At 39.6% G+C, this 22,449-nt stretch overlaps 1 protein-coding gene across 2 annotated transcripts in view; it reads left to right on the top strand.

Moving 5' to 3' along the window:
• The window catches only part of Med14 (mediator complex subunit 14), an 88,323-nt gene that overhangs the window by 63,734 nt on the left and 2,140 nt on the right, over nucleotides 1-22,449 (top strand). Inside the window, exons 20-29 of one of the 2 annotated variants that reach the window (XM_051179244.1) lie at nucleotides 178-330; nucleotides 776-1,045; nucleotides 4,667-4,804; nucleotides 8,227-8,338; nucleotides 15,014-15,196; nucleotides 16,022-16,257; nucleotides 17,496-17,675; nucleotides 17,772-17,879; nucleotides 21,253-21,378; nucleotides 21,689-21,881. In XM_051179244.1, coding sequence (XP_051035201.1) covers nucleotides 178-330; nucleotides 776-1,045; nucleotides 4,667-4,804; nucleotides 8,227-8,338; nucleotides 15,014-15,196; nucleotides 16,022-16,257; nucleotides 17,496-17,675; nucleotides 17,772-17,879; nucleotides 21,253-21,378; nucleotides 21,689-21,881 — 1,699 coding nt within the window. Of the gene's footprint in view, nucleotides 1-177; nucleotides 331-775; nucleotides 1,046-4,666; nucleotides 4,805-8,226; nucleotides 8,339-15,013; nucleotides 15,197-16,021; nucleotides 16,258-17,495; nucleotides 17,676-17,771; nucleotides 17,880-21,252; nucleotides 21,379-21,688; nucleotides 22,377-22,449 lie in introns of those variants that run through there. The other variant, XM_051179245.1, reaches the window with a different exon arrangement.

The following is a 22,449-nucleotide window of genomic DNA, read 5'->3' as shown; positions in this document are numbered from 1 at the left end:
GGCTTTACTGATCTGTATTAACAGCATGTTTCGATTTTGGTTCGAAATTTTACCACGTTACTCATTTTCAAACACACAAAAATTCTCATTTAGATGTTTGGCAACTTTTATCATTATGTTCTTCAACTCGAATCTGTTACTTTGCCAATTTTTAAACATGTGCTATCTCTGATTTAGATTAGTATCCAGTGGAATTCCATTCATCAGAAATTTCACATTTCTTTGGGAACAGTTGGCCCAAACTCAGGTTGCAGTAACTGTCACAATACCATTCTCCATCAACTTCAAGAAATGTTCAACAAAACACCAAATGTGGTTCAGTTATTACAGGTAATTTAAGTTCACTGTTCTGTCTAAAAATTATAATTATCGGAAACTTATCTTGTGTTATGGAACCACCAAAGGAAGCTCAGTAAGTCTGTGGATTAAAACATGGAAGGTTCTTTCTTATGTAACTTTTGAAAATGAAGAACTTCAAACAATGAAAGCTGCCAGGCATGGGGCTCATGCCTTTAAGCCGCTCTGGAGGCTCTGGTGGTAGTGTGTTGTACAAAATGCCTCAAAAATTATCTACATTTGTCTTCAGTGACTAAGATGGATGGATGCCTTTGTCTTATGTGATTTGAACACTGTCTTGAGAACTTAATTTGATTTTAAACTTCCACAGAAAGTTTTATAGGATGTGCCAGAATGCTCATTGTGACAGTGACACATCAAAAATTCTAGGTTTTACCAATTGACAACTGGGTGACCTCTCTCTATTTGTTTCTTCTAGGTGTTGTTTGATACTCAGGCACCATTAAATGCCATCAACAAACTCCCTACTGTGCCAATGTTGGGCTTGACTCAGAGAACTAACACTGCCTACCAGTGTTTCTCTATACTACCACAGTCATCCACCCACATCAGACTGGCCTTCAGGAACATGTACTGCATTGACATATACTGCCGTAGCCGAGGTGTTGTGGCAATACGGGATGGTGCCTATAGTCTTTTTGATAACAGCAAATTAGTTGAAGGCTTCTATCCTGCCCCAGGATTAAAGGTAATAAACTTCAATGTTACAGAATGATAGTATAAACAAATGTGATCTTGAAAATAGTTGCTCTGAAGGAGAAATGAAATGCTGTTCCATAGGAATCTAATAAGTAGTAAAGTTGATGTATCTTCCCTGCAACTTCCTTCTGGAGGATCTAAAATTTGCTTTAAGTACAGTTTCTGTGTACATAGAATGTTAGGAGGGTCCCTTGTTTCCTCCCTCTCATGAATAAGGATTTGCTCTTGAGGACTTTAAAGGAAGACTTTATTGCTGGAGAGCCTCCTGGAAAGTCATATGCTTGTGTTCATACTTGGAGTCAAATAATTCCAAAGGTTGGTTTTGTAAACTTCCTCCCTTACCTCACTCCTTGTGTGTTCCCACTCCTCACATAAACCTGTTTTCACTTGTGAGGTATCTGCTTCTCTTGGTATTTATCTATCTATCTAAGTAGCAAGATGCACTGTCACTTGCTGAGTTTTTGCTTAAGGGCATTATAATTCTCATCTGTTTTGTGTACACTTTCCTCATTCAGGCTGCTCCCATTATATAAATAAATACATTTGCCTTTCTCCTGGTTTTGCAATATACTTAGGTAGAAATTGTGATTGCATAGTTTTTTTAGTATTATACTTTTTAGAATATTATATTTTTTTAGAATATACTTCATTGCCACCTTTGGGCCTACACATGCATGCACACGCATGCATCTGTACACATTTGCTCCCACATGTACACACATACATGGAAACAAACAAGAAAACCTGGTTAAAGCAAGGATGGAGGGTTTGGTATGGTTCATGGCAGGGAGGGCATGGCAGCAGGAGCCTGAGGTGCATTGTTATTTTGTACTCACAGTCGAGAAGCAGAGCAAATTTAATGCAGGCATTGCACTTGCTGTATCTTTTATTGCATTCAGCACTTCAGACCCCAAGCCCATGAAAGGATGCAGCCTACATTCAAGATGGCTTAGCCTAACTCAATTAAAGGTCTCTGGAACCAGCCTCATAGGCACACCTAGAAGTTTGTCTTCTGTGTGACTCTAGATTCTTCCAACTGACATTTCAGATTAGCATTACACACCCCATGTCTTTTTCTTACTTTAGTGTTTTGGCAGTAGACCTGCTGTAGTAGTTGCCTGAGAGAAAGTACACAGGAGATTCATGCAGACCATGGAGTGTGTCTGAGATCTAGTGTTTCAACAGTGTTTACCCTCATCTGAGTGTAGAATTCTAGGCTGTGATCGTTTTTATAAAATGTTTGAAGATGCACTTCCTTGTTTGCTACTTTGAATTCTAACTGGCTTGAGTCTTGTGTTACCAAGTTGGCTCTTGGCATCTACCTGAACATGCACATCTGTTTGCCCTGGGAAAGTTCTTTGATTCTTCATGTTTTCTGTTAGATGTTTTTTATACCTCTGATGTTAAACGTCCTAGACTTGGCCTTTATTTTATGTGTGGTGTAATGTGGTTGTGTTTGTTGGAGGCCAGATGTCAGTGCCGATGTCTGCCTTTATCACTCTGTCTCTCTTGAGACACAGTATGTCACCAAACCTGGAGCCAGTTGAGGTAAGTTGGCAGCCAACAAGCCTCAGTGATCTTATGTCATTGTTCAATCTCATTTGTTTTGTTCTTCATCTCTACCTACAGTGCTGCTAGGTTACAAATGTGCATTGCCACAGGGCTGTAGTGTTGCACGCCTTTAATCCCAGCACTCAGGAGGCAGAGGCTAAGGCCAGCCGTATACAGAGTGAGTTCCAGGACAGGCTCCAAAGGTACACAGAGAAACTCTTGTCTCAAAAAACCAAAACAATCAAAAAAGCAAAACAAAATAAATGCATGCTGCCACTCCTGGATTGTACCTCAGTGCTGTGGTTCAAGCACTTTGTCCCCTGATTTATCTCTTCAGACCGTATAGTGTGTTCACTTATATATATGCCACTTTCTCTTCCCTCTGGTCTTCCCATGTAAACTCCATTTCTTGCCTTTGTAGAACTTTGATCTTATTCATGCTGATACCTTTCATCATTATTAAGTCTTCCTTAACTTTCTGCTCTTATATACAGGTAAGGTTTGGAGACTCTGGTGTTCATCATAGGAAAATCTGCTTGGCCATATTCCCCAAGTCAGTAGTTTTGTGTCTTTTTGTAAGGCCATTGTGAATTTGCAAAGATGCTGTACATCTGATTCCTCAATTGCAAGAGGTCAAAAGAGAGGAGGGAAAAAAAAGAAAGAAAAAGAAAATACTTTTTTTGACTTAAAAATATATGGTCTTTAATAGCCAGTTTAAGTATGGTACCCTTTCTCTGCAATGATCCTGAAGTTTCCCCCCATCCATCCCAGGCTTCTTCCTTTAGGATATAGTGGTGCACTGATGCAGAGAGTTCTGGTGACAGTAATGGAGAATTAGTCCTTTTTGTTGTTGTTGTCATTGTTTAATATGAAGGGATGTTTGGTCTGCATATATGTATGTATACCACTGTGTTCCTGCATCCCCTGGAACTAGAGTTACAGACAGTTGTGAGCTACCATGTGGGTACTTGGAATTGAATCTAAGATCTCTGGAAGAGCAGCCTGTTCTCTCAACTGCCGAGGTAGCTGGCACTGCTATTTCCAAAGTATTTTGAAAATCTGTATGGAAATAGCTTTGTTTCTTGGCTAGCTTAGATTAGGACTCTTCTCATCAGGTGGTTAGCCCATCTGCTTCACCATCTTCGAGAGTGCATCACTACTTTTTTTTCCCTCATTCTTTTTATCTTTGACTTACTATTTTACATTTCTTTTCAGTAATTTTAGTGGGGCATGGAGATAAAATGTGCCTTGCACATCTCTGAAAGACTTTGATAAAATTATGGCATCTTATTTGAAGATCAGAAAAGGGATATTAAAAAGAGACTTAGGAACTGGGGATGTGGCTCAGTGGATAAGAACACTTGCTGTGAAAGAAAGAAAATCTGAGTTCAAATTCCTAGTGCCTATATAAAAAAACAAGCCAAGCATGGCTGCATGTGAGTGTAAATCCATTGTTGAATGGAGGCAGATGGATTACTGGAATGCCATGGCCAGATCCTATTTAAAATAAGAGATCCTATTTAAAATAAGAGTAGGACACCCAGTGCCCCTCCTGACCTGTACCTGCACATAGATACATACATTCACCGAAAGACACACACTGAAAAACATTGCTTGAGACAAACTCTATTAGCCTTGCTTAGGTTTTTAATATCTTACTATATTTTAAAAGGCTGTCTCTCCTGGTGGTGGTGGCACACACATTTAATCCCAGCAGTCAGGAGGCAGAGTTGGGTGGATCTCTTGAGTTTGAGGCCAGTCTGTTCTACAGAGTGAGTTCCAGGACAGCCAGGGCTACACACAGAAAAACCCTGCCTCAAAAAACCAATAATAAACAAACAAATAAATAAGGCTGTCTCACTTCAGGAATGCCAGAGCTACACAGAGAGAACTTCTCAAAAAACAAAACAAAAAATGTGGAAAGGCTTTAGTGTATGCTATACAGACACACACACACACACACACACACACACACACACACACACACACACACACACACACGTACATACGTAAAAGATGCTTTAAACCGTGTACTAATTTTGCTCATTTATATTCATAGACGTTCCTGAACATGTTTGTTGACAGTAATCAGGATGCAAGGAGAAGATCTGTAAATGAAGATGATAACCCCCCATCTCCTATAGGAGGTGATATGATGGACTCTTTAATATCACAGCTCCAGCCACCTCAGCAACAGGTAATGTGTCCTTGAAATTCCATTGTCACAGCTTCTATGGGTGTCAACATTTCTTTGTTGAAAAGCAAGAAGTCTTTGGAAGGCCCAAGAAGCCCAGGAAATTCTTTTTTTTTTTTTTTTAAATAGCAATGGTGATCTAAAATTAGCAGTAATGGAAAAGGCATTGACCTCAGGTTCACAGACTACACATCTACTTAAAGCAATGAGAGTCTAAATAGCAAAGATAGTCATTTGCAGGATACAAGGCAAACTGCTGTAGAACAACCTCACTGTGCCCTGAATGACAGTTGTTTTAAGTCTACTAATGTCCATTAAGGCATCTGCTGAGGGTTCTCCCTGAGACAGCTTTGCCAAGCCATATGATCACATCTCCAAAGCTTTCAGCTGTGTCTTGGTTCTATTCTGACTGCTTCCCATGTCTGGGAGTTGAGCAGCCCTCAAGATAGCCTTTGTTCTAATTCTGACTACTCTCTTGAAATAAAAGTTAGTCAGTGATCTTGCATCCTTAAACCAGTCCCATGTGATTTACTTTCCTGGAAGAGGCCAGTGCCCATGTGTCAGTGCCCAGACAAAATGGCTAGAGGCTCTTTAGCAACTCTGATTTTAGTTGTATGTTAACATACAAACTGTTCTAGGTTCTGAGATACATCCTTCAGAGGTAATTTTTTTATAAAGTACCTCACTGCTTCTCCCCCAGAGTCTTTTCAATACATCACGGTACTATGAATGCTCTTGGGTTGCTTTGCTTCTGCCCTGCTACTTATGCTTAGTAATTACAACTTGCTGGTGCTTGTGTCTTTCCAAGAGTACTAGATTCTTACAACAGAAATTTATGTATTATTCCTGGCAGTTTTTTAGGTTTATTTCCTCTGTATTAGGTTTCTCTTCCTGACCTTTTTAAAAATACAGAGCAGCCCAGAAAAACCCAGTGTGAATGCCTCTGTAGGCAGAGTGGGGCTGTGACAGATGTTGACTCAACTGAAGATGCTGTGCCTTGCCCAGCAGATGTCACAGGAATGCTTCTTAGTAGTAGTAGTAGCAGTAGTAGTAGCAGTACTTATTGTGGGACCCTTTTGTTACATTGTAGATTTTTCCTGGACTTGATATTGGACAAAGAGTGAGCCACATACTCTTGGGAAGAAGTGACCGAAATGGCATGGATATTAGCCACAGCTATAGCAGGACTAGTGTCATAATGGCAGTTGATGGAGATGTGATCTATTATTACTTTCATCCTAAATAAATCATCTGTTAGTTGATTTCCAAGGATTGTTTTGGTCACTGAAAAATGTGACTCTGTAACCTGTTTAATAGGTTGTATGTACCTGTAGTATTTCATACTTGATATGAAATTTCCAACTGGTAAAAGGTTTAGACGTGGGTAGATTAAGGAAAAGTTAGCATGTTCCAGGAACTTTAGAACAGTTTTATCACTTTGTAAAAACTCTTAAGAATTCCTTGCTTTTTGTTGTTGGTGGTGTTTATAACTTTTTGGGGGAAGAGGTTGTTCACAGGAAAACTCTGTAGAGCAGGCTGCCCTCAAACTTAGAGACTCTCCTGCCTCTGCTTCCCAGTTGCTGGCATTAAAGGTGTGGGTCACTACTGCCCGACTGGTGGTGTTTATTTCTAAATCAAATGTCTGACAGTGCCTCTTAGAATTCTTGAGGTGAGGTGTGTGTGTGTGTGTGTATGTGTGTGTGTGGGGGGGGGAGGGTTTCTCTGAATTGCTTTGGAGCCTGTCCTGGAACTAGCTCTGTAGACCAGGCTGGCCTCGAACTCACAGAGATCTGCCTGCCTCTGCCTCTGCCTCCCAGAGCGCTGGGATTAAAGGCATGCACCAACTAATGCCCGGTGGTGAGGGTAGTTTTTGAGACAGGTTCTCACTAATCTTGACTGTTCTGAAGTCCCTGTATATACCAGGCTGGCCTCAAGTCACCGAAATCTTCCTACCTGTTTCTTTTTGAGAGTGCTAGAATTAAAGGCTGTGCCATTGCAGCCTTCAACTTCTTTCACCCACTTATTTATTATTATCATAGCACATGTGAGGGTCAGAAGATACTTGGAGTCAGTTCTCCTTTCACCTTGTGGGTCCTGGGAATTAAACTCAGGCTGTCAGTCTTGGTGTCTTCTTTTTACATTTCATATAAATACTGGACTGAGTAGGAATGATGGAAGTCAGAACAGATCTATGAGGAGGCACTAAAGACTTGAAAAGGCTGGTATGCTGGTAGTTAATCTTCAATGTATTTATTTTCTTTATTTTTTGAGGCAAGGTCTTTCTAAATAGCTCTGGCTGGCCTGGAATTCCTATGTAAACTATTTGCCTTTGCCTTTAAACTTACAGAAAGCCACTTAGCTCTGCCTCCTCAGTGCTGGCATTATAGGCAGGTGCTACCACTTCTGGGTAGTTAACCTTTTAAAACATTCATCAATTTCTGCGTTTAAGTTTTGTTTTTTTTTTTTTGCCGCCCCCCCCCCTTTTTTTTTTTTCTTTTTCTGGGGATGGTGCTCAGAGGCATTCAGAATGGTTCAACATTTGATATACTGTTGTGGGCTTTTCTACAATATAGCCTCTAACAAAACTAGGCTGTCTTGAACCCCTGTTTACCTTTATATCAAGAAGGCTTCCAAAGTACCAAAGTTTGTGCAACGAGATTAATGTTCTTATGAGAGAGATTGTCTAAATCAAAGTAAGCCCTATGGTAATTCCTTGTGTAGTGAGTATGAGAAGACAGGGCATGCTTTCCTCGTTGAGGAGTGGAAAAATCATTGTGGACATGTTGAAGGCACAAACACAGAGTCAGAGAGTGAATCAGTATGAAGGGTTTTAGATAATAAAATGTTTTTCTATATATGTGATCAATTACCTTGACTTTGTTAAAAAGAAAAGAAAAGAAAAGAAAAAGACCAGGAAGGTGTAAACGTTACCAAATATACACCACTCCTATGTGTATGTGTGCACACATACGTGGGTGTCTGTGTGTTACTGGAGATTGGACCAGTGCTTCCATGGAAGCATATAACCAGCTCCATATACCATTTTTGTCTGCTGTTGTAAAAGAAGGTGAGGTTAAACTAATGGGAATTTAAAGATTCCCATTGATTTCATGGCTCTTGACATACAGGATACAAATAACCCTGTGGCAGATAAAATGGACAAAGGATATTTACTGTAAGGGATGGAAGCAGTGATGTTGAAGCAGGTGAAAATGAGGGTTTCAAACACTTGCAAGTCAGTGTTTTACAGACCTCATATTTTGCATGATTGATGTGTATTTTGAATAGTTTCATATCTAAATGATTACTATTTGCTAATCACTGAAGTGGCAAACCCTAATGTCGGTTTAATGACAGAAAGCCAGACTTAATACTCTCTGTGGTTGACCAGTATGCCAACATTAACTTTTTTTTTTATTTTCCAGCCATTTCCAAAGCAGCCAGGGACTTCCGGCGCTTACCCTCTTACTTCACCCCCTGCATCCTATCACAACACAATTAATCAGTCCCCCTCTATGATACACACACAGTCTCCAGGTAAGATATGACTTAAGCTCTTTTCCTGTTTACCTTGTGATTCCAAAACACACATACCCAAGAAGAAGACCTGCACACGTGGACTCACACTTCAAACAGATTCCTTTTCTGGTCTCTGGCTAAATAATTGCCTGCTTTCATTGGAGTAGTGTTGGGACATTCATATTTGCACTGGTTTAGGAACACTTTATAAGACTGATTTCAAGTGCCTAGAGTCAGACTCGTGGTACCTCTCTCAGTTGTAGTCCTGGGACTGAATCTAACCCACTGCCTATCTTCTTAAGTAAATGAACAAATTGGAACAAAGCCATATCAGCTTATGTAGTATCCATGGATGCACTTTTCACTCTCTTTTTGTTTTGTATTATTTGTTGATAACAGGGCCTAATGTTTCCCAGGCTAGCCTTAAACTCAGTATGTAGCCAAAGATCATCTTGAAGGCATGATCTTTCTACCTTCTCCTCCCTAGTGCTGGGGTTACAGGGGTACATCACCATTCCTGACTTCTTTGTGATTTCTGTTCTTCTACTGCTGCTCCATTTGTCAAGATTTGGTAGTTCCTGAAGTCAGGCACTTCATACCTTATTTGTTCTGACAAAAATAATTTGCTGGACTGTCCTATGCACTGTAAAATGTGGGTGGCATGCCAAGTTTTTAATTTTAACTGAATTTTTCTGTGGAATCTCTTGACCCTGACTTAAAACAAAGAACTTGGGTACCAACCCCTGGTTCCCACTTAGCATCTAGTAAATGGCGCAGGTATCAGATTTCTTGAGGGAAATAACCTACCTTCTAGCTCCCGTAGTTAAGTCAATATAATGAAAAAATTAAACCTAAACTATTATATCATGAAAGATGTATGATATAATATTATGTGTAAAATAAAAGAATATGATATTATGTGTAAAATATGAGGCAATGGTGGTGCACGCCTTTAATCCCAGCTCTGAGGTCAAGACCAGCCTGATCTACAAGAGCTTCCAAAGCCACAGAGAAACTCTGTCTTGAAAAACAGAAACAAAAATTAAAAAAAAACATACATACATATGAAATTAAATAATTTGCCAGGCCTGCTGGTACAAGCCTGTAATCTCAGCTACTTGGGAGGCTGAAACAACAGTATCAAAAAGTTCAAGACCTCATAAGCAGAAAAATACAGAAAGGGTTGGGGTTAATTGATTGCATAGCATACATGAGGCCCTGAGTTCAATTCTTACTAATACAGGAAGGTGAAAATTGTAAAGGAAATGTGTTTGTCGATTTTATTACTAAAAAATCAGGATTAGGGGATGTCGCTTATTGGTAAAGCATTTGTCTAGAATGTGTGAGGGTTTGGGTTCCATCTTTACATTAGAGATACACACACACTTACACACACACACGTACTCACACACGTACTCACACACACAAACACAAGCACACACTCAATCTAGCGGGCAATCTGACCCTCCTCAAATGATAAAAACATCCTTTAATTATTATTAAATCTTATATGGGTTTCTTTTTCTTTTTAAATTACTCTTCTAAAATCCCTTAATGCAGATGTATATGTATAGGTGTTGCATACATATAAGAAATGTGCATAATCCTGCAGAACCTATGAATCTGATGAGAGATGAAGGGTCCAGAGGCTTGTTTAGCCCAGTTATTCCATTTTTAACTGAGAATAGCATAAAATACTTTGAGTGAAATAAATCCCATAGTGTTTCATCTGGAACCTGGCTTGTACATAAACCTCTGACCAACCCATTGTAATCTGCCTTGGTTTCAAGTTAGAGTACTTGATAGTCCAACTGCCATTGCTCAGCCAGTCTCATCTTGGCAGCTTCTTCCTCTGCTGCTTGCCTTGCTCACAGCCATTCGGATTATTCTTTAAGTTATTACAGTAGCAGGTGTTTTTGTTCTACAGAGGGGTCCTGGGGGAAGAAAGCAGATTCTTGATTTTTCTTTTACAAAAATCTTTCAATTTCCTAATTTTTTTGGAAGCTGTGTGTGTGTGGTTCCTCTGCTTAGACTCCCCAGTAGTCTCCACCTGTAATTCCTCTTGTGTTGAGCCTTAAAAAGGGGTCATTTAGACTTTTGTAAGACTGTTTGGTAGAGGACTGGCCATTTCTGCCCTGGAGATGCTTCTTTGCCTGCCTCCTTTACCTTGCCATGGGTCAAGATAAGGCCTGAAGGATGGGTTGGAGCAGGCCAGCTGCAAGGTCACAGACTAGGTGGGTATTTCAGACAGACCACATTATATGTGTGGAGTCAAGAGGTCCCAGGGACCCACTGTCCTGAATGGCCAGAACATGAAGAAGCAGAGCCTTTTCTAAACATTTGGTCCTTACTGGATCAGTCATTCATATTTGGAGTCACAAAGGGTCCTAGTTTTCTTAAAAGAAAGGAGCTGCTTTCAAAGCTACAGAGGGAAGTTCTCTTAACCATGGTTGTAAAAGTCCTGCAGATTTCCAAGGGAAGATCCCCAGGGGAGTGTGTCTCTAGGAAGAGTGGAGATTATTGCATAGGAAGAAGGGGAAAATAAATTTTGAAGGATTAAATTAGTAGACAGGTATACAGTGCTTGCTGTGAATATGCCAAGCCCTATTCTGAGTGCTTTACTCATTTAATTCTCACAACAAACTTATGGCATAGGTCCCATTATTATTCTCATTTTATGGAGAAAAATCGAGGCATGGAGAAGTTAATTCACTTGTGAGATCATACAGCTAAGTAGGTTAAAATAACACATAACGATTAAATAAAGTTGACTGACATCTTTATTGAGTATGAGATATTGCTTAAATATTGTAGAACATAAAAACTGAAATTGTCTTACATTGTAATAAAGAATTTGAAACTTGCTAATATGGAATGATAATGTAGCAAGTATTTATATGTTGAGTTCTAGTTTTAATAGCTATAGTTCTCCATGTTCTCCATTTCAAAACCCTCAAAGTTAAAATCAGTTCCATGGCTTTCAGTGACTGTCTCCCTGTTTTTCTATGTAATTCAGACCTCACTCTGGAATTATTAACTTCCAACTCATATTTAGTGGCTTGCCTAAACTCGCTATGGCTAAAACTAAGTTTCTAGTTTTCTAGTCTTGAGTCCTGATCCTTGCATAGACACCTAGTTTAGAAAGGGACAACCCCTTTTGTCATGTTAAGCAGGCTATAGCTATCAGAATATGTAGAACACTTTTTGCTTTTACACCTGTGCTGAGTTATTTACCAAATACAACAGTGTCCTTTATTTTCTTTCAACCCCAAATTCAGGCACCTTGCAGACCTCAACTCAACCTTCAGTAACCCTTGCAACTAGTACTAGCCACCAGCTCCTTCTAGGACAGAAGTTAGTGAATGGCTTCTAGTCCAGATATTGCTGGTTGCCTACCATCCAAAGTAAACCTTAGAGTAACCTACAAGTCCATGTGCAATCTGGAATTCACTTCAAAACTCTGTCATCTTATGCCACCCTTGTTTACTCTTCCAGCTCCCTGGCTCCCGCCCTATCACGTAAACTGCCTCTTCTTTGGGACCTTTAGATTGGCTCTTCTGTTTTGCCTGGATTGTCTTATTCCTTGTGCTATGTCCTGCACATTTCCTGTCTGGTTCATGTGTCCCTTTAGAGTCTTGACCTCTGCCACCACAAATAATTGCTCTTTTCCTTTGCACCGGTTTTCTTCATAGCACTTGTCATAACCTTATATAGATTTATCGTGCTAATTTTACTAGGATACATGCTCCATGAGGGCAGAAATTTGTTTGTTGTATTCACTATATCTTCCAGGCCTAGAACAGTGCTTGGCAAAAGGTTGATAAAGTCACATGACTAAATAGTGTATTGGACACAATTTCTTTTCAGTTAGTGTATGAGAGTTTCAGCATGGACCCGTGGACTTGAGCTTTCTTGCAATAGTAAAGTCTTTCCAATTTTCCTTCATGCTATTTATGGGACCTTTTCTACTTGTCTCTATAGTCTCTAGGGAGATTTTTGTAACTGTGGTCCTTGGCCAGGACATGATATGTGTCCTGCGAGATCATCTGTAATTATTTTCCTTTATTAGGAAATCTGCATGCTGCCAGCTCCCCCAGTGGGGCTTTGAGAGCCCCATCACCAGCATCCTTTGTTCCAACTCCTCCCCCATCCTCGCATGGAATCTCAATAGGACCAGGGGCCAGTTTTGCTAGTCCACATGGTGAGTCCATACACAGAAATCACTGTAGCATTTAGAGCTTGGTGTGAAAGTAATTTTTGTTAAGTCAAATTTATTATTGAAAAATTAGTGCTTATTTTTTTGAGAAACAGCAAAAATATGACTTGGCCAAAAAGCAATAAAAAAGGACATTTTTTTCATAGTTTTTCCACACAGAGGCATTGACTGTCCTCCCCTCTTTCATTGCTCTGCGTTGTCCTTCCTTTCACCTGCCGCGTGCTTACTGGCCTTCCTACATCTTTCTGTGCTTTCTCTCCAGCTATTGGTTCGTCTACCCCTCAGATACCTCCCCTAATCTTGGTGCTTTACCATACAATTTGTTTTGAATCTTCAATTTTCATCATAGAAATGATTTTGAATGGATGCAAATAAAGATCAGGTGGAGGTAGTCAGTAAAATGTCCCCTTTGTGTTTGTTACTATTTTATTTTTTATTCAAAACCAAATTGTGTAGCCCAGGCTGGCCTCTAAGTCTACCAAGAGCAGGGATTAACAACATGGGACAGGGCACCTTTTCATTTCACCAGCCACCTCATCTCTCTTCTCAGAGGCATTTTGTATCACTGCTTTCGGATATATTCTTTAAGATTTATGTGTATGAATGTTTTGTCCTCGTGCATATATAGAGCTTGTGTGTGTATGTGCCATTTGCATTCTTGGTACCCCTGAAGGTCAGATAAGGGCATCAGATCCCCTGGAATTGGAATTGCAGATGGTCATGAGCCACCAGTGTGTGCTGGGAACCAAACCCTGGATCCTTGGCAAGAAAACAAGTGTTCTTAACCACTGAGCCATCTCTCCAGTCCCTGATTTCTGATATATTCTTGCAGACCTGTTTTACACACACGTGTGCTCTCCCTCCCTCCCTCCCTCCCTCTCTTTCTCTCTTTCTCTCTCTCTCTCTGTGCTCTCTATCCCACATGGCAGCATATTATACACACTGTTCAATTAAACATCATTAACACCATACCACATCAGAAAATAAAGAAGTCCCTCAGTCTTTCAACTGTTTTTAGCTAGGACTTTACTTTTTACCAATACTGTTGTATGAATATTTGTCAGTAAAAACTCTCCATCATCATACTACATGGCTTCATAGTATCCCTTGTCTGTGTATACCATAACTTAACTATTCTCCTATATTATATCTATTTTGAATGTTTCCATTTTTTTTTCACAATTTAAAATGTTGCCCTGTGTACTCACAACCATGATGATCCCCTTAGGTAAATTCCTAAAACTGTCATCGAGGTTGTGCCACATTTGAGAAATTCTAAAGATTTTGCAACATAAGGCAAATTGCAACATAGGCCATACCAATTTTCTATAGCATCATGGAGAGTAATGTTTGTTGTCCTGCAACATTATCAGCATGGGATATTAAGATTTTCTTGAAAGAAAGGAAGGAAGAAAGAAGGAAAGAGTCAAAAATAGAGAAAGAAACCTTGGCCATCTTCCTAGGTGAAAAAATGTTTTACTATTGGCTATGCCTTTATTGACTATTACTTAAATTTCACTTATTTAATTCAAACATCCTTTTAAATGCCCATTTGTCTTTAGTGTCTTTTATTCCCACCATTTTATATACTTTCCTGTTCTGTCTTACTTATTTGTAAGACTTTCTTTTTTATAAGTCAAGACCACACTAAAATAGATGGTAGAAATATTTTATCAGTGTGTCATTTTGTGGCAAAGTATATCACACAGTATATCAAAGGTATATTTGTGATGAAGTTTAAAATATCAGATTGTTAAGGGAGCCATTGCTTTCAAAACTTGATTCTTGGTTTTATTTCTTATTCAGTGTGGCCTTCACTGAATTAAAAAAAATTGTATAGTTTCCCCTTTCTCATCATTTTCTCAGTAGAAAGGAAACAATTTGCCAGGGCTGGTCTTCCTTTCAGTGGAACTTGATGTTTCTTTACATGTTCAGAAGCCTGTCTGAAGATAAAGTTATCCTTTCTCAGGCCTTTTAGTTTTCTTAGTCCTTAATACAGGTTAAAAGTACACAAACTCTGGGCTGTGGGGGCGCAAGACTCTAATCCCAGCACTTGGAAGGCAGAGGCAGGTAGAGCTCTGAGTTTGAGGCCAGCCTGGTCTACAAAGTGAGTACCAGGACAGTCTTTAAAGCTACACAGAAATACCCTATCTTGGGGTTGGGGGAAGTACACAAACTCTAGCTGGGGGCACAGTGATGCACACTATGGCAGAGTGGGCACTCTGGAGGCAGAGGCAAGTGGATTTCCATGAATATAAGACCAGTCTAACCAATGCTATGCGAAGAGACCCTGTCTCAACAAACAAACAAACAAACAAACAAACACAAACTCCACAAAATAGTTTTAATGTCTTAAGAAACATCAAGCTTTAGTGAAAGACAACTAAAATAGCTCACTATTTAAGGCTATGACTATTGTCATATACTCTGAGGACATTAAAATACATATTTTGGGAATCGTTTGTTTTTTGCTTCAGGAACCCTTGACCCTAGTTCTCCATACACTATGGTGTCACCAAGTGGACGAGCAGGAAACTGGCCTGGCTCTCCTCAAGTGTCTGGGCCCTCTCCAGCAGCCCGATTGCCTGGAATGTCACCAGCCAACCCATCTCTACATTCTCCTATTCCAGATGCTTCTCATTCCCCTCGAGCTGGCACAAGTGAGTATTGCCAGCATTATGTTCTTTTAGGCATTACCAATAGATAACTTCTACCATTTCCCCCTGACATTTAAAAGTAATAGTGTATTTCTCAAATAAGGATTGCCAAACCTTAAACTTTTTTTTTAATCGCTTCAAAATATTAGCAAAGTTAGGAAAAATGTAATAAGAAAAAGGGTTGTCTCTTTCAGAAGTTTTGGGGAATGAGTCCCAGCACCTCCATCAGTATTGAACCTTAAAAGATACCTTAAGTTAACCGAGCTATAGAAATCAAGAAAATTGTACAAATATATATGTTTACTTTTGTTGAATAACTTTAGTGCTTAAAAAAACAGTGCTATGTTAGCTCACAATTCTGTACTTTGACAGACTGACTTCATTGAGCTTACTCATGTGTCTGCTGTAGGTGGCCTAACATAGCCTCAGCTGATATGGCTTCTCTGTGCTCCGTGTGGTCTCACACTTAATCATGCCTTGTTTATACAGTGGGTTAAAGGTCCAGGAATGTGCTTGGAAGTCCTGTAACTATTCTAGCATCCATCCCTTCCATGTAATCTGTTGGCAAAAGCAGGTCATGAGGCCAGGCAGAGTCCAGGTTGAGAAGCAGATTCCACTTCCTTGAAGTTCTTACAAGGTCATATTGTAGGGGCCTGGATACAATCAGGAGAATCATGGCAGCTGATTTTGTTATCTGAGAACTGACATAATATTTCTTGATGAGGAGGGATAATTACAGGAGTCCTAGTTACTTCTATGATGAAGACTAAAAAGGGAATAATGGGATAGTATGCATTTGCAAATGAAGCTACTTTTCCTTTCCAAAAGGTTCCCAGACAATGCCAACCAACATGCCTCCACCTCGCAAACTACCTCAGCGCTCCTGGGCAGCATCCATACCCACCATCCTCACTCATAGTGCCTTGAACATCTTACTGCTACCCTCTCCAACACCAGGCCTTGTACCTGGCCTGGCAGGCAGTTACCTTTGTTCCCCACTTGAGAGATTCCTTGGATCTGTCATCATGAGACGACACCTTCAAAGAATTATTCAACAGGAAACGGTATGACTTTCTAAGTGGCTGTGGTCAAAGGCAGAACAAGATCTTTGTGAGGGATACTCTCACTTGAATAACCATCTTGTTAGAATTAGGCTTCACTTCCTTGCCTAGCATTAGAGATAAACCCCATCATTTTCTGGTGTTATTTTAGAGGGTTTTACAGTTTACTGTGCTGTGTTTTCTAGATAATGTGGCTAACCTGGACCTGGGAACAGGTTACTATATTGCACAGAACCAGTACACACAGGGTCTGACCTTGCACATCCAAAAATGACTATTTGTTCTCTGGAGTGTCTTGGCAGACTGACTTTGAAGCTGAAACTTCAGTAAATCAACATGTTGATCATAGGTGTTAGGTTCATTAAAAAAAAAAAAAAATACATGAGCAATTACACTTATTTAAAAGCCTTGTAGAAACAGATATCTAGCCAATCTTATGGTGATAACTTTCAGAGATGGGTCATCATCGAGAGCACCAGTTGTACAATCTGACTGCTAGATTTGCTGGTATGTGTTCCGATGGAGGTAGTATGTATCTACCTGACTGGTATCATCACTTGTGGGCATTTGAGGTGCTCCATGTAAAAACCATAGGATAATGTCTTGATATTCAGTGTGTTCTTAATTTATAGTTATCATTATTCTCAGTATCTAAGTGAAGTAGTCAAACTGGTAACTATTGATAATATATACTGTACAATTACTTGAAAACCATTTCATAATCTTTATAGTCAGATCTTGAAAAAGAATGTAAAAAGTATTCTAAGAAATTTTTGGCTTGTTTGGATTATGTAAAATAGTGGGTTTTATTTTAATTAGTATGTGTATATGTGTGTTTGCCTTCATAATTGTGTACTAGATGCACACAGTGCACATGCATGCCAAGGAATGCATCAGATCTCCCTAGAACTGGACTTACAGTTGTGAGCCACCATGTGGGTGCAGCTACTGTTTTGATGTTTTTCTTATGTGGATATAATATACTTTGATCAAACTCTCTCTGTTTGCCTTCTCTTGTCACTGTATCCCTTCCTGATATCAAGATACATTGAATAAATTAGCATTCGACTTGGAGATGATAAGAGCTATGTTGCAGCCTGAGTTCTACTCATTGTCCCTCTAGTGTTAGACTCTGACTTGTCTGGCTGAACTGGACCAACTTAGTTGTTTTTCTATTGTGACAGTTCTGTCAGCAGTATGTTTGTCTCCCCTTGCTGATTTGCTTTAACTTTGTATTGCAGTTGCAGCTGATTAATTCCAACGAGCCTGGTGTAATCATGTTCAAGACAGATGCCCTGAAATGCAGAGTAGCCCTTAGTCCCAAAACCAACCAGACCCTACAGCTAAAAGTGACACCTGAAAACGCAGGGCAGTGGAAACCTGATGAACTTCAAGTTTTGGAGAAATTCTTCGAAACAAGAGTATGTGTTTCCTAATCCATGCTTGTTTAATTAGTCAGTGAACCATAGAAGTTGTAGTAGAATGAAAAATAAGCTGATTTCTTTTCCTCCTCATAGGTTGCAGGACCTCCATTTAAAGCCAACACACTTATAGCCTTCACTAAGCTATTGGGAGCACCAACACACATCCTCCGTGACTGTGTGCATATTATGAAGTTGGAGCTGGTGAGTTACCGAGAAACAAAAGCTTTTTTCTCCTTCTTCGAGACAGAGTTTCTATGTGTAGCTTTGGAGCCTATCTTGGCATTCACTCTGTAGCTAAGGCTGCCCTTGAACTCACAGAGATCCACCTGTGTCTGCTCCAGAGTGCTTGCATTAAAGGCAAGTGCCACCACCACCTGGCAACAAAAGCTTTTCTAATGCAGAGGGGTGTTTGTTTATTCTATCTCACTTTGTACATTGTTTCAATTTTTTTTCTTAGAATTTTTTTTAATAGGCTGGCCTCAAACTCCTAGATATCTACCTGCCTCTGGCTCCTAGGAAAGGGGTTAAAGGATTAAATTGAATTAAATTCTTAATTTTGTCTGTGACAAGACAAATGCTGTCTTTTGAATTCAGGACAAGGTGATAGAATGGGGAATTGCCCAGCCACTCTCCCATTCTCTGTCCAAGCAGAGTTCCTAGTAACTACTCTTTGCAGAGATGGTCTGATGAAAGGAGCAAATGTCTTGCTGCTATATTGTTATATACTTATGTCTAATTTTATTGTGAAATATTTTGTATTTATTTATTTCTAATCTGACTCCCCACCTTTGTTGCTCATAGACTTTGTGTCCCATGAGTAGCTGTGAATTCTCAAGGATTGAGTCTCAAAGAGCAGATGCTAACTGGGGAGCAGCCATCTTTAGAGCTCTGGGAATCTGTTCTTGTTTGCTTTGAGCTTTTGCAGGATTGCTGCTATTTTCTTTCTGTACAGCTTGGTCAGCATTTGTTAGTAGGTTTGTAGAGCCACCAATAAGGCCATTAGAAGAATGGTTTAAAACAATAGCAATTTATTCAGTTCTAGCTCTGGAGTGTAAAAGTCATAAATCAAGGCGTCAGCAAGGTCATGTTCTCTCTAAAGGGTCCACAGCAGAATGTTTCATCTCTCTCTCTCTCTCTCGTCTTATCACTCTGGTCTATACTTCCCATGTATGCTGCTGCTTCTTTTTTTCCTCTTTTTATGAAGGATAATAACTATACCCGATGACCTCTTCTTTACTTGGTTATACCTGCAAAGACTATATTTTGCAGTGAGGTCATCCTGAACTGATTTTGGGAGTGGGGGCTTCTTATTTTGTTCAGGCATTCAATTCAACCTATAGCACCCTCAGTATTTGCTAATGTGTGCAATAGAGACCGTTTCCAGGACATCCAGAGTTGTTGCCTGAAATGGAAGCCTATTACACTTAGTGCATTGAGTAAATAAATCTTGGAGCTCTTTCCACTTTTCAGAATATAAAGTGTCCTTCTGTTTTCCCTTTTCATCAGAGCTTTTTGGTTTCTCCATGTAACAGCTCTGGTTGTCCTAGAACTTGCTTTATAGACCAGGCTGGCCCCAAACAGAGATCCACTTGCTTCTGCCTCCAGAGTGCTGAGATTACAGGAATGGGCTACTACCGCTCGGCCTTAATATTATCTTAATGAAAGAATAAAGATGACTAAACAAGAGCTCTTCCTCCTCCCTCCTCATTCCTATCTTGGAATTGAACACAGAGCCCCGTGTGCTCCCATCACTGAGCTATGTCCGCAGCTCCATAATCTTCTCCAGATTCTAACACTTTTGTATTATGAATACAAAAATATAATAAAAAATTTTAAATAGAGTAGTTGTTCCGTATATTAAAGGATATATAGATGTCACTTTCATAGATCTCAGTAAATTGTCCTCTGTAGAGGTGACCCCAGTTACCAGTCTTTTTTCCTTCTCATTTTTATATATGTACCTTTGGTAATTTTAGCTATTTCTTTCTTTTTTATTATTATATTTCTATTTTAAAATTTTACTTATTTTTATGGAATGTTTGCCTGCATATGTGTCCATCCACCACATAAGTACCTTAGGAGGCCAGAAAGGAATGTCAGGTTCCCTGGGACTAGAGTTACAGATCATTGTGAGCCAAAGCCAGATCCTCTGGAAGAGGAGCCAATTCTCTTAATCACTGATTCATCTCTCTAGTACCTTAAAAAAAAATCAATTGTGTGTGTGTGTGTGTTTGTGTTTGTCTGCATCTGGATTTGTACATGTGAAAGCAATGCCTGTGGCAGCCAAAGAGGTCACTGATCTCCTGAAGTTGGTTGTGAGTTGTGACAAGGGTGCTGGGAATTGAACCCAGGTTCTCTACATGAGCAACAAGCTCTCGTTACCTGAGCCATCTCATTTGATTTTGTGTGTGTATGTATATGCATCTATATCTATGCCATATGTGTGTGGGTGTGGGTAGAGTCCAAAAGAGGGCATCAGATCCGTTAAGCTGGAGTTAAAGTTAGTTGTGAACCAACCCACATAAGTGCTAGGAACTGAACTTGATTCCTCTGGAAGAGCAGAATGCACTCTTACCTGCTGAGCCTTCTCCCTAGCCCCACCATACTTTAGGTATTTACTTAAAATTATATTAATTATATTTTCTTAATTTCCCAGTCTTTTGATCTTGATATTTATTTTTGGTGTTGATTTGTTTAACCTAAAACCTCTCTCCTCATTTTTGTTCCTATTTTACTATCAGGATTGTGGAGGAAATTTTTTTGTTGTTTTGTTTTGTTTTTTTAATGGTCTTTACACTTGGCTTTTGCTGGGTGGTGGTTTGGCATACCTTTAATCCCAGCACTCGGGAGGCAGAGACAGGCAGGTCTACGGAACAAGTTCCAGGACAGGCTCTAAGGCTTTAGAGAAACCAGGTCTTGACAAAAACAATACCAAAACAACAACAGCAAAGTTGGTTTTTGATGTAATAGGCTATAACAGAACAGACCTTACATGTTAGAAAATATCTGCCTACAAAAACTCCAGTAAATTATCCTTATAAATCATTAACATTGTTTGCCTAGTTAGTTTAGGAAAGCAGTTAGAAACAGGACTTTGAAGCCTAAGTTTCAAAGAGCCTTAAGTGTCATGTGTTGGTCCTTAATTGTGGGATGGAGCAACATAAGTCGTAATGTCATTTAGCATTTATTTATGAGTGTGATTAGAGCCTCACTCAAGATGTGGGTCTGACAGTAGGTATAAATATGCACTGGAAGAGGAAGCCACTGGCTGGGATTACTAGGGGTTCAAGGAAGAAGCAGTAAATCCCTGAGTGTTGTGATAGATGTTGGAGATACAGTAGAAGCTGAAGTATTGGCCTTGGAAGTAATGAAGTGTCCAGGAATGAATGAGAAAACAGGACACAAATCTACCCACCTAGTTTTAGTTGTTGACTTCATGTATATATTTCTTTTAAGAAAGTACATACTGTCTGAATGATTGAGTGTATATGAAACTCTTAACTCCTTGACTCCAGACTAGATGTGATTTTAAATGTTAACATGAGTTTTGTCATTTCTTCCCCTTTTACAACAGTTCCCAGACCAAGCAACACAGCTAAAATGGAATGTTCAGTTTTGCCTCACTATCCCTCCCAGCGCACCACCAATCGCACCTCCTGGGACACCAGCTGTGGTGCTGAAATCTAAAATGCTATTTTTTGTAAGTATCACCTGACATCATCTCTGTGTGAAGAGTTTCTGAGGAAAAAGCCACGTGAGAGTAATAGAACAATTTTTGACTTAGTAGTTATTGCCAAATATATATTTCTTCACAGACTTCATGGGATTCCTGGTTCCCATAATAACAACAGAAATTTATTCAAGTTGATAATTGTGATACAGTCATAATACTCAGTTTTTCGAATTTTTCTTATAGTTGCTATATCTTAGTCTAAATGTAAATGATAGTGTGTCTCACAAATTGAAACCAATATTTGATTTTCTTTTTTTTTCCCCTTGTATGTCTACAGCTTCAACTAACTCAGAAAACATCAGTCCCTCCCCAAGAACCTGTTAGTATAATAGTTCCAATCATTTATGACATGGCTTCAGGTACCACCCAGCAGGCAGACATTCCCAGACAGCAGAACTCTTCTGTTGCTGCGCCCATGATGGTCAGCAACATTCTGAAGAGGTTTGCAGAGATGAATCCACCACGACAAGGTACATGAGCGGTAGATGGGATTTTATTGCATATATGTTATGAAAATTCCTTTGAGAGAGCCCTCCTCCCCCTTCACTCCTCTTTTCCCTCCTTCCCTACTCTGCTCCCCAATTCTAGTACTAGCGCTCTGTTGCCATGGCCCTCTTAGTGTCTGCTTGTCGCTTTCTTTCTTTCTTACTGGTTCTTCATTTTTGTCCATTTCTCTGCTGCCTGGACTTCATTTTTGTTAGCAATTTACTATTGGGACTGAGCCAGTTGCTAATGCCAGAAGCTTGTATTTATAGCACACATTGCCACAAAGCCCTAGGTTAGGATGATAGATTTTCCGTGGCTGTGAATTCCTGTCTTGCTATCAGTACCTGCCACTCTGTACATCACAAAGTTGAAATGCATGTTGGTTTCTCATACTTCATGGTTCAATCATGAATAGAATATTATTAAAAGTGTGTATCTTCTAAATGTTTTGTGAAGAATAAAAGCTGATACAAATGGCATCACTGCTTTTTGGGCTTCTTATGTAAGTGTCAGGTGGGTGCAAGTGAGCCTTTCCCCTGAGTGCTCAATGAA

The sequence above is a fragment of the Phodopus roborovskii genome, unplaced genomic scaffold (genome assembly GCF_943737965.1).
Source record: "Phodopus roborovskii unplaced genomic scaffold, PHOROB, whole genome shotgun sequence".
Taxonomy (NCBI): domain Eukaryota; kingdom Metazoa; phylum Chordata; class Mammalia; order Rodentia; family Cricetidae; genus Phodopus; species Phodopus roborovskii.
This window is presented reverse-complemented; position numbering and strand designations above follow the sequence as displayed.